The sequence below is a fragment of the Vipera ursinii genome, assembly GCF_947247035.1.
Source record: "Vipera ursinii genome assembly, chromosome: 1".
NCBI classification, from domain to species: Eukaryota; Metazoa; Chordata; class Lepidosauria; order Squamata; family Viperidae; genus Vipera; species Vipera ursinii.
The window spans coordinates 202,588,141-202,605,734 of NC_139512.1; the positions used below are offsets into that span (position 1 = coordinate 202,588,141).

At 45.6% G+C, this 17,594-nt stretch overlaps 1 protein-coding gene across 1 annotated transcript in view; it reads left to right on the forward strand.

The window, feature by feature from the left end:
- Positions 1–13,644: 13,644 nt before the first annotated feature.
- The window catches only part of PAK5 (p21 (RAC1) activated kinase 5), a gene marked incomplete at its 5' end in the record, with an annotated part of 93,237 nt that continues 89,287 nt past the window's right edge, over positions 13,645–17,594 (forward strand). The window contains one exon of the mRNA XM_083348198.1: positions 13,645–13,705. Coding sequence (XP_083204324.1) covers positions 13,645–13,705 — 61 coding nt within the window. The remainder of the gene's footprint in view (positions 13,706–17,594) is intronic.

The following is a 17,594-nucleotide window of genomic DNA, read 5'->3' on the forward strand; positions in this document are numbered from 1 at the left end:
GATTCATCTGTAGGAGATGAACAGGCTGAGCCTGAGGGAGGGATCAAACGAGTCATCAGTCATGAGTCCCTTTGCACTTGTAGAGGTCTAAGCTCAGCCCATCTTGAATTCCATTGACTCTTATCTACCACCAAATTCTTCTGATGGTTAGTAGTTCAGGTTCTTGTGGAGAGCTGACGCTTGCAATAAATCTTTATACCCATTTCAACTGCCTGGATCTTCTAATTTCCCTGGTGCTTGACATATCAGTGGTATAAATTGATCCAAAGAAGAAAAAATCTATATGCTATTTTTAATTCCATCTAAGAGTTGATGGGATGGCTTTCTCCTGACAGTCTGATAGTTTGTGATTTGAACACGTCCTTGAAGATTATGAATATTGTACTAGGTCATCCATAACTAAGCCTCTCTGAGAAAGATCCCTTTTTTCCCCTGGCTGTTCTGGGTGCCACAGGAATTGAACAAGGACTGTCCACTTATGTTCTTGAACATGACTACTAAACAAGAACCAATTCCTGCTTTGTTCTCTGTTATCATTCAACCCTCCTCCTTCCCATCATACCTTATCAAAAAAGGGGGAAAAGGAAATTCCCATTTTTGGTTCCAGCTTCTTCATCCACATCTTCCTAGCTTTCAACCATAAATATAAAAATTGGGTGAGGCTGATTTGACAAGTTTTCATCAGATAGATATAGTATTGCCATTCTATCTTGGGGATAATTAAGGATGAAAAACCTGAATGAAACGGTCCGTGCCTTATTTTGGGATCAATATTTATACAAGGACGTAGAGAGTTTGCAACAAGGAAACAAATTTAGAGTTAGCCATGGATCCTACTTTACAGTGAGAAGTTATTTGATGATTTCCTTTTTCTGAAGGGTTTCCTGGCAGATGATAAAAGATGTACAAGCAGAAGCCATCTGTCCTAGACACATCTAACAGCAGGGTGAGCAGGCATCTGTCACAGCATTCCCCATAATAGTGAATGTATATTGCCTCTGTTTAAGTTAGATTTTAAAATAGGTACCTATATACGTATACATTACATATAGTATACAATTTATATACTACTTTACATCCACTCTTTTTGGAGTCATTCCTTTCCTTTCTTTTCCTTCCTCTCCTTTCCCTTTCTTTTTTCTTTCTTCAATGAGACCAGAGCGGATTATACAGAATTTTAGTGGGCAATAACGTCAGTGTTTGAGGGCCTACAGTTATGTAATAGATCTCTCTGATATATTGCTGAGATCTGAAGTTGAAGCATATTGTTCCAGGCAAGCAAAATAACCACCATAAAGTACTAGCTTAACCTTAACTTGCTAAATTTTGTCCATATGCTTAAAAAACTGGCAACATTTAATGTGGAAATTGAAGCGATTGGATCTTGTAGTAGACCCGTGTGTGTACAAGAGTAACGTTGGCTCTTCACGCCTTTTTGTAGACTTACCGTTTTATAGTTTTATGTTCTCAGATGACCAGACCTAGTCTCATGGGGAAAGAGTTGTATGCGGTGTGCAGATAAAATGTGTTGATACTTAGTAGCAAAAAGTAATATATACGAGCCACCACTAACATTTCATATTTTAAATAGAAAGCAATGAATGGAGCATATGAGGAAAAAAAAAAGGAGGGAATACTTTTTTCTTCAGAATCCCACTTATTCTTGTTCTATTTCTTCTACAGCTTTCTAAGGTTTATTTATTTATTTATTTATTTATTTATTTATTTATTTATTTTATTACATTTATATACCGCCCTTTCCCGAAGGACTCAGGGCGGTTTACAGGGTGATTAAAAAACCAAGATACAAAAGTTAAAAACAAATTTTAAAAAAAAATTATATTTTTTTATATTGTTGTTACTGAAGTTTTTGTTTTCTTTCATCTATTATTCAGATGGTACTTGGTCCTTCATTGGGCTCTTTTTTGTTTGTTTGTTTAGCATTTCTTCTCTCTTAATGTTTCTTCCCTTTCCTCCTGTTAACTTCCTGCTTGGGGTGGGGGTTGCCATTTTGGCTGCAGAACTCAAGCACTTATCTATGGAGATTCTCAATGATCCAGGTAATGGTTGTCCCAAAGGTACTTTTTTTTCCAAAAGGCAACTGGCTTTCTTGGGTGTTTTTTTCTTTGAAAACATTTTGCTTCTCAATCCAAGAAGCTTCTTCAGTTCTTGAATGAGAAGCGAAACGTTTTCAAGGGGGGAAAAAAAACAAGGAACGTCCAGTTGCCATTTTGGAAAAAAGCCCCTTTGGGGGACAACACAAGCTCTTGTGTGATTGGGGCTTCTCCTTGCAGGGAGGGACCACAACACATGTTGCATGTGCATCCAGAACAGACAGCAAAAATTAGTAGTTGTAGGGAAGGAAAACCCGAAAGTCAGCGTCAGGAGACAGGAACTCCTATTTTAATTTAGGTCTTTATGACATGTGCAAAATGCTCTGGTTAGTATATGTTTTAAACGTGTTCAAGCCCACTTTGACTTTTTGTAACTGAACGGTTGGGTTTGGAGGAGATCTGAGAAGGATATTGAGGAGATGTTTGTTCAGCTCTGCAACATTGCACTGAATGATTGAAATTTGGTTTGCTTTTGCGTGGGCCTTTTATTGGTCTTAGCAGAATAACTGCATTAAAAAGCAAAGTGCATGTTCTCAAAGAAGGGGCAACTGAGAATAAATATTTCATGATACTTTCCATATGAGAGGAGAGCAAAAAAGCAAAATGTGCCGGCTGTCACTTCGGGAAGTGATAAAGTGCACATTTGTATGTAAGTATAATATAAACAGCAACATAATTAGCAAGGAAAGGATGACCCATGACTGCAGTTTCATTTCTGGTTTTCCCAATTGTAATCACAGCTCTTTTATATTACGGTGGTTTTTACAAGCACATGGTATTGGTTATACAAGATGAAGACCAACTAATCTGCTCGAGTCTGCATCAAGTGGAAGACATATGTGTACAGCAATCCAGGGCAATCCAGAAGCATATCCTAGTAGTCAGTGGGATCCAATTCTAACTAAGCGTCCTGGGCATTTCAATCTTATCTGTACCTCACTGCTCTAGGATTGATCCCAGTGCAGGACTGACTGGCCCAAAGTCACCCATTGAATTCTGTGCCTGAATATGGAGTGGAACCTGGTCAGGACATCTGCAGGAGACATCAACTGTCATGGTTCCGACAGATGAAACCCTTCAAAAGAACTTTGAGGCATTGTTTTCCTTAAAGAATCTTTTATTTGGGAAACAAAGTATTGGCACTACATAGTTGAACCCAAAACCTAAAGTCCCCTCCCCTGGATACAAAGTAACAAAGTACAATTCCCACCCCCAATAAACAGTCATAAAGCACATTTCCGAATTAGCTTGAAGTGCAGGTTTGCTCCCCAGCTCCCCAGCCTGCCAAAACGTTATCAGCTCTGGACCCAGTTTGTCCTTGGATTCGCATGGCAGAGTTATTATTATTATAATTAACTGAACTCTCATTCCAATCCCTCCTCCTAGCACCAACTAATTCTAAAATCATAAAGAAAATGGCTGCATTTTCATCTGTTGTCAAAGCAATAACATCCAATTTTAGCAGTGTTGACATCAACAGCATAATAGTAGTGGCTGCCTCTTTTTAACGTCCATGGATGTAAAAAAAGGGGTAGGGCTTCAGTCACCTGGACATGACAGTGGTGTTGCTTTAGATGCTCCTAGGTCTCCCCCAGACCTAGTCCAACACTTTAACCACTATATTAATTGTGCTACATAGTATATAGTAGTTTACTGGAAAGCATCTCTTTCTGAATGAGTGAGGCTATGTTTACCTTGCCTTTTCCCTCAGATTTCAGCCTTTATTGCTCCTCATTGCTGTGGAATTGGCAGCATTCACCCATTTTCATTATTGTGTCTTTCCATTTAATCATCATATAGAATATCTCGAATGAGTTTGTGTGGAAACCAGGATAAGATCACTCTTCTTTGTGATTCAATAGATTTGACAATAGGAGGAAGTAAGGGTAATTGAAGACTATTTAAAATAGACAAATCCATTCATAATTTTCATAAAACTCCCAGGATACATTTGCTTTTCATGCTGCTCTTGCTTTGAACTGCTTATTCAAAAGAATCTAAAAATTTAGCATAGTTCTAACTCTTGCTATATTTAATTACATTTTCTACAAGCTTGTCCCTTATCACTTTTGGTACTGCATATTAATAAATTGATAACGTGCAGTCAAAAATATCAATTATATCTGCTTTCCCAACCAAATGCCCTCCAGATGTGTTGGGAGTTCATAAAGCAGTCATTGGTATCCAGATTCACACTGAAAGACTTACGTTTGTGGCACACTGATATATAGCAATATTTTATGGTCTTTATGAATTACAGTGCATGTCTTTGATTTATGTACAGAATAAAATATCATTTTTCAGAGCTTGGCAAATCAAAAAGCAGAGCAATATGCATTTGGTACCCATAATTTACAATGAAATACATTTTAAAGTAAATAAGTGCATTTTAATAAACTTAAACTGTTGTGTTCTGTGAAGAAAAAAATGTTCTAAAATTATGCATTTCAGCATATGCAGTGGTGGGATTCAGCCAGTTCGTATCACTTCGGCAGAACCGGTAGCTAATATTTTGTTGCCCAGGTCCAGAATGGACTTCCGGAAGTGGCATCCACACAGAGAACCTGTTGTTCACATATTTGAATCCCACCACTGAGTATATTTGATTTGATTTGATTAAATTTATATGCCGCCCTTCTCCCTGAGGACTCAGGGCGCTTCACAACAATTAAAAATTAAAAAACATAAAGTAAAAAATTTAAAAAAGAATTAAACAATAGATGCAATAATTACGAGACAATTTAACCCAGTAAAAAGCCTAATTAAAAATGTAGTCAGTCAGTCCGAGAGGTAGGAGGAGAACCACCGTAAAACGATGCCTCCCACTCCCAACCCCTCGAGCCCGTCGCAGCAGGGTACCATGGTTGATGGTATCAAAAGCTGCTGAGAGGTCAAGTAGGACCAGGACAGAGGAACAGCCCCTGTCCCGGGCCCACCAGTGATCATCCACCAGTGCGACCAATGCCATTTCCGTGCTGTAGCCAGGTCTGAAACCGGACTGGTATGGGTCCAGATAGTCCGCTTCATCCAGGAATTGCGGGAGCTGATGCACCACCACACTCTCAACAACCTTCGCTACAAAGCGAAGGTTGGAGACAGGACGGTAGTTATTCAATGGATCCAGAGCAGGCTTCTTGAGGAGGGGCCTCACCACCACCTCTTTTAAGGCAGAGGGGAAGACACCCTCCATCAAAGAAGCGTTGACAACTGCCTGGAGCCAGCCCCGTCACCTCCCAGGTGGCCGAAACCAGCCAGGAGGGACATGGGTCCAGTAAACAAGTAGTGCTCAGTTTACGCATGATCCTGTCCACATCATCCAGAGTCACAGGGTCAAACCCTGTCAAGACCTGCCCTCTCCACTCCGCCAGACTCCGCCCAATCGGAGTCCAAGCCAGTCTGGATCTGAGCGATTTTATCCTGCAGATACTGTACAAATTCCTCAGCCCTACCCTGCAAAGGATCATCCCTCAGTCCCTGGTTAAACAGTGAGCGGGTCACTCTAAACAGGGCGGCTGGGCAGTTATCTGTGGATGCAATGAGAGCGGAAAAGTAGACACGCTTTGCCGCTTCCATCGCCACTAGGTAAGACTTAAGATAAGTTCTTAGCTGTGTTCGATCAGATTTGGATCCGCTGGACCTCCAACAGCTCTCTAGGCGTCTTTTCCGGGTGCTTCATCTCCCAAAGCTCCTCAGTAAACCAGGGGGCCAACCGGGGTCTGTGCCAGGTCAGAGACCGCAAAGGCACAACTCGATCCAAGGCCCCAGCAGCCGCTCTCTCCCAGGCTTCTAACTAGGGCCTCGGCAGAGTCGTGGGCAAGGGAAGCAGGAAATATCCGAAGCTCCATCTGAAACCTTTCAGGGTCCATCAGGCGCCTGGGGCGGAACCACCTGGTCGGTTCTGCCTCCCAGTGGCGGGGGGTGGCGTACTGAAAGTCTAGCCGGAGAAGAAAATGATTGGACCATGACGGGTTGGATGATTAAATCCCCCCTACCCAGATCATTAATCCACTTCCCAGAGATAAAAACCAGGTCAAGTGTGTGCCCTCCATTATGGGTTGGGTCCTGAATTATCTGAGTCAGGTCCATGGCCGTCATGGAAGCCATGAACTCCCGGGCCAACTCAGATGCCTCACCCACGGAAGGCAGATTGAAATCCCCCAGAACTATAAGCCTGGGGAACTCAATCACCAACCCGGACAAGACGTCGAGAAGCTTGGGCAGGACCGATGACACGCAGCTGGGAGACAGGTATGTAATCAGTAGGCCCAACTGAACTCCAGGACCCCACTTCAAGAGGAGAGACTCACACCCGCCTATCTGAGGGACAGTGGCCACTCGCGGACAAAGACTCCCTAGACCTGTGGAACCGCTTGCCGGTTGAGCTCCGGATGGCCCCCGACCTTCGCTCCTTCCAGCGCGATCTAAAAACGTATTTATTTGAGCAATCTGACCTGGTCTGATGGGTTAGCGTTGGGGTTTTAATATGTTCTTAATTATTGTTTTAAATTTTAAATTTGGGCATTATATTTAATTGTTTTTTAACTTTTATATTCTGTTTTTTATATTTATTGCCCTGTACACCGCCCTGAGTCCTACGGGAGAAGGGCGGTATAAAAATATAATAAATAAATAAATAAAATAATAACTGCCGCCCCTGCCCCTGCCCTGGGCCTGTGGCTGGTGAAGCACCCGGAAACCTGGTGGGCATAATTCCGAGAGAGGGACACTCCCCTCTTGGCCCAACCAGGTCTCTGTGATGCAAGCCAGGTCTGCATTCTCCTCCTCAATAAGATCCTGTATGAGGGGAGCCTTGTTCACCATGGACCTGGCGTTGATATAGACCAGGCATGTCCAAAGTCCGGCCCGTGGGCCATTTGCGGCCCGCGGGGCGGTTTAATACGGCCCTCAACAGCTCTCCCTGCTGTATGTAAATGCGGCCCTCCCACAGCCCTCCCTTCTGATTGAGGGCCGCCCCTTCGGGAGCTGCTCCCGCCTCCCCCGCCGAGGGGCCACCCCAGGAAGCGCAGGCCGGCCCAGCTGCCGCCCCCACCCCGCCAGCCAGGCTCCGGGGCTCCACGCGGCTTCCTCCGCCTCCTCCTCCTCCGCCAGGCCTGCTCGGGGCCCGGGGCGGCTCCAGTGTGCAGGGGAAGCGCGCGGAGAGCGGATCAAGCCCTCATCCCGGCCGGAGCGCAGCCCAGAGGAGGAGCCACTGGGCCGGGCATGCTCTGAGCGGCCAGGGGTCTCCGGTCGGGCCATGCGGCACTGTGGGCGAGGCGGGGGTGGCCGGCAGGGGTCTTGGCCTGCCCACCTGTCCCGCTGAGCACCTTCCCTGCGCGCCGCGGCTGCCCATGGCGGCGGCTCCGGCGGCGCTGGGGCTCCCGGGCGCGGGGGCTCCGGCGGTGCCGGGCTGGCCGCTCTGGTACCACAAGGACCTGAGCCGGGGGGCGGCCGAGGAGCTGCTGGCGTGGGCCGGGTGGGCCGGCAGCTTCCTGGTGCGCGACAGCGAGAGTGTGGCCGGCGCCTTCGCCCTCTGCGTGCTGTGAGTCCGGGGACCCACGGGCGCCGCCTTGGGGACGGGCCGCGGGAGGGAGGGAGGGGAGGGGGCCAGGGCGCGCCTGCAGAAGACTCCCCCCCAAGGCTGGGCATTCCGTGGCAGCGGCCCCGGAGCCTGGAGCGGGGTCTGTCCAAGCCTCCGATTTCTTTCTTTCTTTCTTTCTTTCTTTCTTTCTTTCTTTCTTTCTTTCTTTCTTTCTTTCTTTCTCTCTCTCTCTCTCTCTCTCTCTCTCTCTCTCTTTTTTTTTCTCTTTCTTCTTCCTCTCTCCTGCCTCCATTCTCTCTTCTTCCTTCCTTCCTTCCTTCCTTCTCTCTTTCTCCTTCCCTCCCTCCCCCCATTCGTCCTTTCTCCTCCCTGTCTCCTTCCCTCCCTTTCTCCCCCCCTCCCCCTCTCAGCCCTGACTGGCACTGGAGTCCCGGGGGTGACCTTCCGCCATGGAATCCGAGACGACTTTTTCGGCTGCAGAAATGTCAGCCTCCCGGGACGGGCTGGGCGACCCCCCGGCGGGTAGAGGTGACTCCCTTCCCCCTTCTAGTGGCTTTCCCGACTCCGGCCGCGCTGATCTGCCGCTCCTCTGGCGTGTTGAAGGGCCGGCTGCCTGGCCGAACTGCCACGCTCCTTCCCCTCGCCCCGGGCTTGGCGCGGCGTCTGTGCCGGTGCAGCGAGGCTGACGGTGCGCGCCTGGCCTGGCTGAGCACGTGGCGGTTCGGCCAGGCAGGAAAAGGTGCAGGAAGCGGCCGCCGCCTGGTAACGGCGCCCGGGCTCACAACGTGAAGGCGGCGAGCAAGCGCGCGCTCAGGGCGAGCTGGCCGCGGTCCAGTGAGGGAAGAGCGCCGAGGGAGTGGCCGGCCGGGCTGCGCTGCTGCCGAGCAAAGCTCGGCCGGGGCGCCCGCTCTGCTCTGTCTGGCGCCAGCTCAGAGACTCCGCCCACCAGGCCCTTCTCCCGCTCAGCCAGGCCAGGCGTGCACCGTCAGCTTCGGTACACCGCCTCCACGTTGTGAGCCCGGGCGCCGTTACCAGGCGGCGGTCACTTCCCGCACCTTTTCCTGCCTGGCCGAACCACCACGCTCCTCCCCCCCGCCCCGGGCTTGGCGCAGCGTCTGTGCCGGTGCAGCGAGGCTGACGGTGCGCGCCTGGCCTGGCTGAGCGGGAGAAGGGCCTGGCGGGCGGAGTCTCTGAGCTGGCGCCAGGCAGAGCAGAGCGGGCACCCCGGCTGAGCTTCGCTCGGCAGCAGCGCAGCCCAGCCAGCCACTCCCTCGGCGCTCTTCCCTCACCGGACCGCGGCCGCCTCGCCCTGAGCGCGTGCTTGCTCGCCGCCTCCACGTTGTGAGCCCGGGCGCCGTTACCAGGCGGCGGCCGCTTCCCGCACCTTTTCCTGTCTGGCCAAACCGCCACACTCCTCCCCCCACCGCGGGCTTGGCGCGGCATCTGTGCCAGTGCAGCGAGGGCGCGCCTTCTTTGCCGCCGGAGCTGCCCCGGGTTCGAAGCCCTCTGGCTCCCCTGGGCGAAGGCGACGTCCAGGGAAGGGCGGGTGTCTGTGTGTGTGTGTGTATGTGTGTGTGTGTGTGTGCACGTGCACGCATTCTGTGTTTCACAGCCATTTTATGGGCTGGGATGTGGGGAGCTGGACAGGGGTAGGTAGGGCCCTGGCCTAGCAGAATTTGTGAAGTGGTGGAAGTGTGTGAGCTGTTAACAGAGAGTCTGACCTTGTCAAAGCAAATAACATTTGCCAACATTTGCCTGGCTCGTAACACTATAGCACGGAGAATTGAATTGAATCAGTTTCACCCTTCACATTAGTGCAGGTAAGTTTTTTTTAAAATTTATTTAAAATACATTGTGAAAACTCAGCTGTCAGTTGATCTTATGTTATAAAATGAAAAGTATGCCATTTGCAATTAACTTGGCATAAAATAATTCATTTGCATTTAATTGTAATTGTTCAAAGAATGTTCGGAAAAATGTTCGGCCCTCCAGCATGTTCACTTCATCCAATCTGGCCCTCTTTGAAAAAAGTTTGGACACCCCTGATATAGACCAACCTGAGCCCAGGTTCCTGTAATCCTATGCCCCCGGGGGAGGGAGAAGAGCAATGAGGGTGGGAACAGGCCACTGCCTGACAGCGGTGGCCCGTTCCCCAATTACAATAAAGCCCTCTGCTCCCACACTCTCTGCTCCTCCCAATCACTGTCGGGATAGAAAAACCCTCCTCACTCAGAGCTGCATCCATTCCCAAACCCCTACTCCCCCCCCCCCCGTGACCATCCAATGGTCTGGACCGCTGTCCGGGTCGAACTCCCCCAAGTTCATTCCGGATCCCATGGGCCTCCCCCCCTCCCAGATCCCCTTAAAATGTTATTTAAAAATCTTAGTAAAAATCACCTCAGATTCCTCTTTGCAGCATGCCATCTCTCGGGGTCCCACAACCCGTCATCAAGGAAAATCTTCCGTAAAACAGATGGATGCTCCTGCGAGAGGGGGGAATCTCACAGCGAGTAAAGTTCTGCTGCAGTGTACCATGGCATACAAAAGGGAAACGGTAACATCAGACAATGAAGGGTGCCAGCAGATGGAATCAATAAGAAGTTCAGTCAGCCTGTGACAGGTCCCAAAGCCACAATCGTGGTAACGATAGTATGGTCGACAGCGGAAGCCATAATAAAAGTGGCGATGACAACTCCAAAACAGGGGGCAGCCCGATGACAATAACGGCGGCCCATTGCACTGGACCCAAAACAACGGGTTCAGCCACGACGGCAAGAACAGCTACAGCCTCCGTGGTGGCAAAAAGGGGGGAGGAAGTGAGCGCAACAGCAGGCTCCATGGCAACGGCAACAGCAGGCACCATAGCCACAGCAATAGCGCCACCAGGTCCACTGCGTCCGTAGAGCCAAGCTCGCTGAGTGGTGGAGGGGGGGAGCCACGATATCAAAAACCCCATTTCCCCGACCCCCCTGCCACAACCCAGGTCCCATAACAAAACGTACAAGCAGCGCTTGGCTCCGGTTCCAGTTCATTCGACTCAACTCCGTTCGACTCAGCTCAGCAAAAGAACAGTCGAGTCAGTCGGCCCCGCCCAACCGCCGGTGACTTCTCATCGGTGTGTGTGTTTGGATGGCCGGCTTCTCCTCCTCCGTCCTCTGCCATTTCCAGGCATATCCCGACGGGGGAGGGTGCTAACGCTCCACCGATAGTCCAGCTGACTGGATGGGGACCAAACGATGGTAAAAAAGTCCCATGGCCACCCAACAAAGCCGAAATCCGTTCCTCCCTAGGAGCTCAGAAACAGCAGACAGCCATCATGGTCATGCGCAGATGTATTAATTTTTATACAGATTGTTTAAAAAGTGCAGAGCCAGGAACTAGAATGATCACATGCAAACCCTAATATCAATGGAAAACAGATTATTTGCTTTCCTTTGTAGGGATGTGATTACAAACTTGATCAGTGACTACTTTTCAGAGGCGTGATATCTAATTTACCAGAATTGGCAGGAAAATAGCAGTTCTTTGCAGTGGTTCTTTTCTTTGGACAATTAGTATTGTGATGTGGCTCCTGGGGCTGGTGGACAACACATAGGCTTTCAATGTGAGCTTGGGGTGGAGGATACACAAATCAGCTCGTTGACACTCAATTTTTATGATTGCCAGAAAGCAACACAGACCTTATCTTGCATTGTGTGTAAAGAGAAGGTTGGGAATTACAGAAAGGATGACTTATTTATTTGAAGTTCCTTTTGTTTGGTTGTTAGTCATATTGATTTAATCTTATTTTAATTTTTATACCTTGTGTGTTGTTAGTGTTTTAATTGCCCTGTACACCGCCCCGAGTCCTTGGAGAGGGGCGGTATATAAATCTAATAAAATAAATAAATAAATAAATAGAAGCCTCCTCTCAGGGGTGGGAAATAAGCTCAGGAAGGAAGAGCCTTTAGTTAGAATATGGATCATGAGGAGATTGTGGGAGGTGGGCTATCTACAGCTAGTCCTCAACTTACAGCCATTCGTTTAGTGACTGTTTGAAGTTACATTGGCGCTGGGGGAAAAAATCACTTATGATCGGTTTTTACTCTTATGACCATTGCAGCATCCCTACAGTCACATGATCAGAATTTGGGTGCTTGGCAACTGGCATGTATTTATGACCGTTTCACTGTCCTGGGGGGTCATGTGATCACCATTTGCCATCCTCCCAGCAGGCTTCCCATAAAGCAGAGTCCAGAGGGAAAGCCAGATTCGCTTAACGACTCCATGATTCCCTTAACAATCGCCACAATTTGCTTAACAGTGGGAAAAGGGTCATAAAAATGGGGGCCAAGCTCATTTAGCAACTGTCTCACTTAGCAATGAAAATTTTGGGCTCAGTTGTGATCGTAAGTCAAGGACCACCTGCGTTCTCAACAGATATTTGGGGAGGTGGACGTTGCTCTGATCAGCCTTGCCTTCTTTCAGTCCCCGAAATGACCTATTTCTGACCAACGCTGTATCATTTGAGATGGAAGCAAAGTTTGCTCCCTTTGGCTGGCCAATCTGTCCTGCAGAAGGAGCAGCAGGTGGCTTCCATCTGTGTAGGGAGGCATCCAGGAAGCCAAAGCAACTTTTCTCCCCTGAAAAACAAGCTTCAGATGGAGCGACAGGCCCTGCTCCCTTGGTGCCCTCTCGGTGCTTGTAGGCGCACACACACACAGCGTAGCAACCTGTGCCACAATTGTACCACAGTTTCATTGGAATCGGTGGAACCAGCGTGCTCATTTGCCTTATATTTCATTTCCTACTTGCATTGTGAAGCCAAATACAGAAAAGTTAGATGTGTACAGGTAGTCCTCAATTTGCAACCATTCATATAGTGACTGTTCAAAGTTACCTCCATGATCACGTGATCAAAGTTCAGAGGCTTGGCAACTGGCTCATATTTATGACGGTTGCAGTGTCCCGGGGTCATGTGATCACCTTTTGTGACCTGACAAGCGAAGGCAATGGGGAAGCCAAGTTCACTTAAACACCGTGTTATTTACTTAACAACTGCAGTGATTCACTTAACTACAGTGGCAAGAAAGGTCATAAAATGGGGCACAACTCAACAACTGCCTCACTCAGCAATGGGAATTGTGGGCTCAATTGTGGTTATAAATTGAGGTGTACCTGCAGTTCTCAAAAATTATGCATCCCTGTTCTGTTGACTGGTCAGGTTTATTCCTTTAAGTAGAATGAATTCTAAATGCAGTAAAGTAACTTAACTGAGTTTGATTCACTAACACTGAGCATGTATAGAGTAAGCTTTTAGATGCTGGCTTAAAAATAAATTTGTTTGCTCAGATGAAATGTCTATAGATTTATAGCAGTGGTATAAAACAATGCACTGAGCATCACAGCTCAGCTTCCTCGAAGGACACATTTTTAGTAGCAGCTGAGCAAATCTGTATCCTTGTTCTGTGCTTATCTCATCTCGAGCCAGTAACGAAATGAGGGAAAGAAAGTATGTATTGTTCATTGTGAATGTAACTGGTGCCAAGATGAGATCTCACTCCTTAAAAGCTAGAGGGGAAAAGAAAAACTGTAAATCAGGACCAGATGTGCTTCTGTATTGGGCTGAGTTGTCTCAGGCTTCTGGGAATCTTTGTTGTTGTTGTTGTTGTTGTTTTAATAGAAATCCATCAACCAGAGACAAGTATAAAAGTGTGACTTGGGAATGGAGACAATCACATCCTACACACAACTTCCATCAGCTTCTGCATTCAAGACTACAGATGTTCTACATGTCCCGGTTTCTGACACCAAATGCTAAAATGGTTGAATACCGCGGCAGTGAATTGACGTGATGAGCAGCATATGGTCATCTGTGGCAGAGTCCTTTAAAAAAAAATACCACATTCAATTTCTAATCTAACGGGAGTCAGAAATCTTTGGTGATCTGCTGCAAATTGCTTAGAAATTTACCAGTAGAGCTTGATCTACCTCCTGGCTATCTAATTCTAGATGTTCAGAAACAACTGCCATCCATCATGTTCTGGGTTTAGAACCTGTTGCTCCTCAGGAGGTAAGTGAACAAAAATCTTATTTGCCACTCAGATTTAGCTGGCCATACTTACTCAATCACAGATCTGCCCATTTCTGTGTTTTTGTTGAAGATTGTTGTTTCCTTTACCTGATCAGGATATAGAAGGCTTTCCTAATATTGAACTGTATCTTGATACTGATAATCTTCACAAATATGAAGGTTTTTTTTCTTTGCCAACTTTTAAAATATTTATAGTGTAAGGCTTAGGTCATTGGTAGAGGCCTAAATATACCTCGGCTCTCTCCAGAAACAGCTATCAATTAAATATTGTTATGAGTTCATTAAGGTTAATATGATTAGTTTGCTTAACATAACAGTTCTGTTCACACAAATGCAGTGTGTAAAATGCAGGCAATTTTAATTGTTTAATCTAGATTTTAATTTAAACTAATTTATTTTTTTAAAGCAAGAGATGGCAGAAAGTGGAGACACAGTTTAGTAGCTAATCTAGCTTTGCAAAATACTCACTTGTAGAGAAGCTGATGTAGCATTTTATTCTACTTTATTGCTGCATATATGCATATATATGTGCCCAAGATTTCTGTTGCTAAGCGAGAACAAGTGAATTTTGCCCCATTTTAGATCCTTGGATCACTGCACTTACACAGTTGTTTAGTGAATGTGGCTTCCCCATTGACTTTATTTGTCGGAAGGTCGCAAAAGTTGGTCACATGACCCCAGAAAACTGCAACCGCCATAAATATGAGTCAATTGACAAGCGTCTGAATTTTGTTCACTGTGGCTATGGGGATGCTGCAGTGGTCGTAAGTGTGAAAAACAGTCATAAATCACTTTTTCATTGTAACTTTGAACAGACACTAAATGAACTGTTGTAAGTTGGGGACTATCTTTTTTGGGTATATTTGCTGTCTTGAGCAATTTTATTTATAAAAATAATAAAGGCAGAATGAAAAAAAACTAAAAAAAAATCCAACCCTTTTCATCAAGTGATAACTGGCTTCTGTTCTGCTAACTTGCCCATTTCCAAGTTAAGCCCCTCTTGCAAATTTAATCCAGACAGTTCATTGCATTCCTTTTGGATGGAAAGACATGTTGAAACCTGACAGCACCTCCAGCATTGTAGCTTGATTTATATATCATGCAAAGTCATGGTGGTATTTTGGCTTCAAATGAAGGATTGCAAACTGCAGTTTATGACTTAGCTGTGTGTGGAACGCAAGTCATTGTGGCTTGTTCGATGAACCACAGTTTGCTACAAAATTACATAGTTTATTATAAATCCAGTGAAATGAATTTTTCCCCCCCACAGTGTTGCTAGGGGAAAAAAAGGGACCTTTTCCAGCAATGCCATTTATTTCTGGTTTGGTACAGTAAATGTTATATAGAAAAAACATTCAGGTTTGTTTGCAGAGCAGTGATTTTAGTGGAACAATGCCAACATTCATGGCTCTTCCCCTTGTAATATGCAGTCAGAGTGAATTTTCAAGACTTTTAGAGCTTATGTGCAATATAAATTGATTTTACCATTTGAGTCAACTATATTATTATCTTTTTCGATTATAGAAAGGTTCAGTTAATAGTCATACATTCTGTTAGTGCAGAAATAAATTTGAGACTTCTGCTTAAATTTTGTTCCCTTTGGCTAGTGCAAACCTATATTCATGTTCTCATCCATCTACTTTCTGACACATACATCTCTCTCCCCTGACTATTGACAATCCCTTCTATATCTTGATGCAAACGGGGGAGGGGAGTAGTAAGAGGTGAGCCACTATGATTTTTAGGTTTTGGTAACCGTTCCATCCTGTTTGGAAATCAATTTCATTAATTCTAGATGCAGCATTAAATAAAACAATATCTTATTATTTTGTGAATAGCATGCTTCCCTGTGTGTAGGGTGCATAAATCTCTGTGGGGCATTAAAAGCAACTTGATGGCTTAATGATTCTCGACAAGCATGGAAATGGGCACATAAGTAGTGGGTGTGGATGTAACCCAAAGGGTGCCTTTACAATGGCACTTACTGTAGTGACTCACTGCTGATGTGGTGAACTAAACATATGTCCAAGGTTCTGATGTTTCCCCCCCCAGCCCCCTTATGTTGTCCACGTACGTAACACTAAAGCTTTATAATACTTTTCTTTAAATAAGTTTGCAAAGTCTGTGAAATGTCTCTGTTTTCATATTGTACAATTTAATCTGGGTATCCCTAACCCATCACAAACGTGGTTATAAAGCTACTGAAAAATTTTCCTTGTTACAGAATTCTTAAAGCATTGCTTAATATGCTGCAAATGCCCATAATACTATATGGCCTTATGGATTTTCCTTGAATGTGTTTTAACCTGCTGAACAAACGCTCATTCCATTGGTAAATTTGGGGCTTAGCTACAATAGATAGCTTCCATTCATGAGGCTGGATGTGTTCTCATACCTTCCAAAATTTGCCATGCTTATGAAAAACTAGATACCAATTTTTTTTAAAAAAATAAATTTTAAAGAAGAATGACTGTACTGGGTCATGTGCCTCTCCTGTCTTCCTTCTTGGAAGCAGAAGCTATGGGATCTCCATATAGATAGGACATACAGTATGTACCCCTCTCGAATGCCCTTTTGACTTTTAGTGTGAGAGTGTGTTTGTGTGAAATCTCTCCTTCTTACTTTGTAGCCATTTATATCCTTATCCCCCCAGAATTTATCCAATCACCTGTTCAAGACCTTCTCCCTGACATGCTAGTTTTGTTCATAGAGGTATTATTTGCTGGTTTGGTCTACTTTGTGTTAGTGTGTTTGGGAAATATCATGTTTGTATTGGGAAAAGTATTCAGTGAAAGTCAACTTACACTCTCAAGTAAATTGTAGACTTTTGCTCCTTGGCAAAAATACATCTCTGTGGTTTTCTTGACAGCAGTGTGGAAATAGCCTGCCACTGCCTTCTTCAAGCTTTGTTTTCAACTTCTCAATCTAGTCCACAGACCTAGAATTTCTTCATAGTCTCCCTTCCAAATAGTAACTGAGCCTTGGTGGAGCAGTGGGCTAATGCCTCGTTAAGTAACACCAGCTGCCTGCAATTAGTGCAGGTTCGCATCCCACCAGGCTCAAGGTTGACTCAGCCTTCCATCCTTCCGAGGTAGGTAAAATGAGGACCCATATTGTTGGGGGCAATTAAGCTGACTTTGTAATAATGCCGCTTGGGGTGTGCGTGAAAGCCCTAATAAGCAGGCATATACATAGAATGAAGGCTACTGCTAAGCTTGTAAGCCACCCTGAGTCTTCGGAGAAGGGTGGGATATAAATGGAATTAAAATAAAAATAAATAAATAAAATAACTGGGTCCAATCCTGCTGAGTTTTCAAGATCAGTCAAAGTCAGCTAGTTGGTATGAAGATAGAATGACTGGAAAAGTCAAGTTGGAGCTGTTTCAAATGGCATAACGTGATTTGACACACAAGCATGAGACTTGGCCTACTTCTCCTGATCTCGGTTTGCATGCTTTGCTCTTTAAATCAGAAGTAGGCACTATATATTTACTATGGCAACGTATTTACTTAGTTGTTAGACAACATCAGCATGTTCCTTTCTTTTGTTTGGTAACCCAGATTGTTGGGGGCAATAAGCTGACTTTGTAATAATGCCGCTTGGGGTGTGTGTGTGAAAGCCCTAATAAGCAGGCATATACATAGAATGAAGGCTACTGCTAAGCTTGTAAGCCGCCCTGAGTCTTTGGAGAAGGGCGGGATATAAATGGGATTAAAATAAAAAAATAAAATAAATAAAAAAAACCTGCACAAATGTTACTGTTTGAATTTAGTAAGCAAACAACCAGGAGGGTAAGAAGAGTGTCAAGAAGGGACCCCACATAACACGGCTATTGTGTTCAAGTTCTTAACAGTTTGGAAATCTTTTG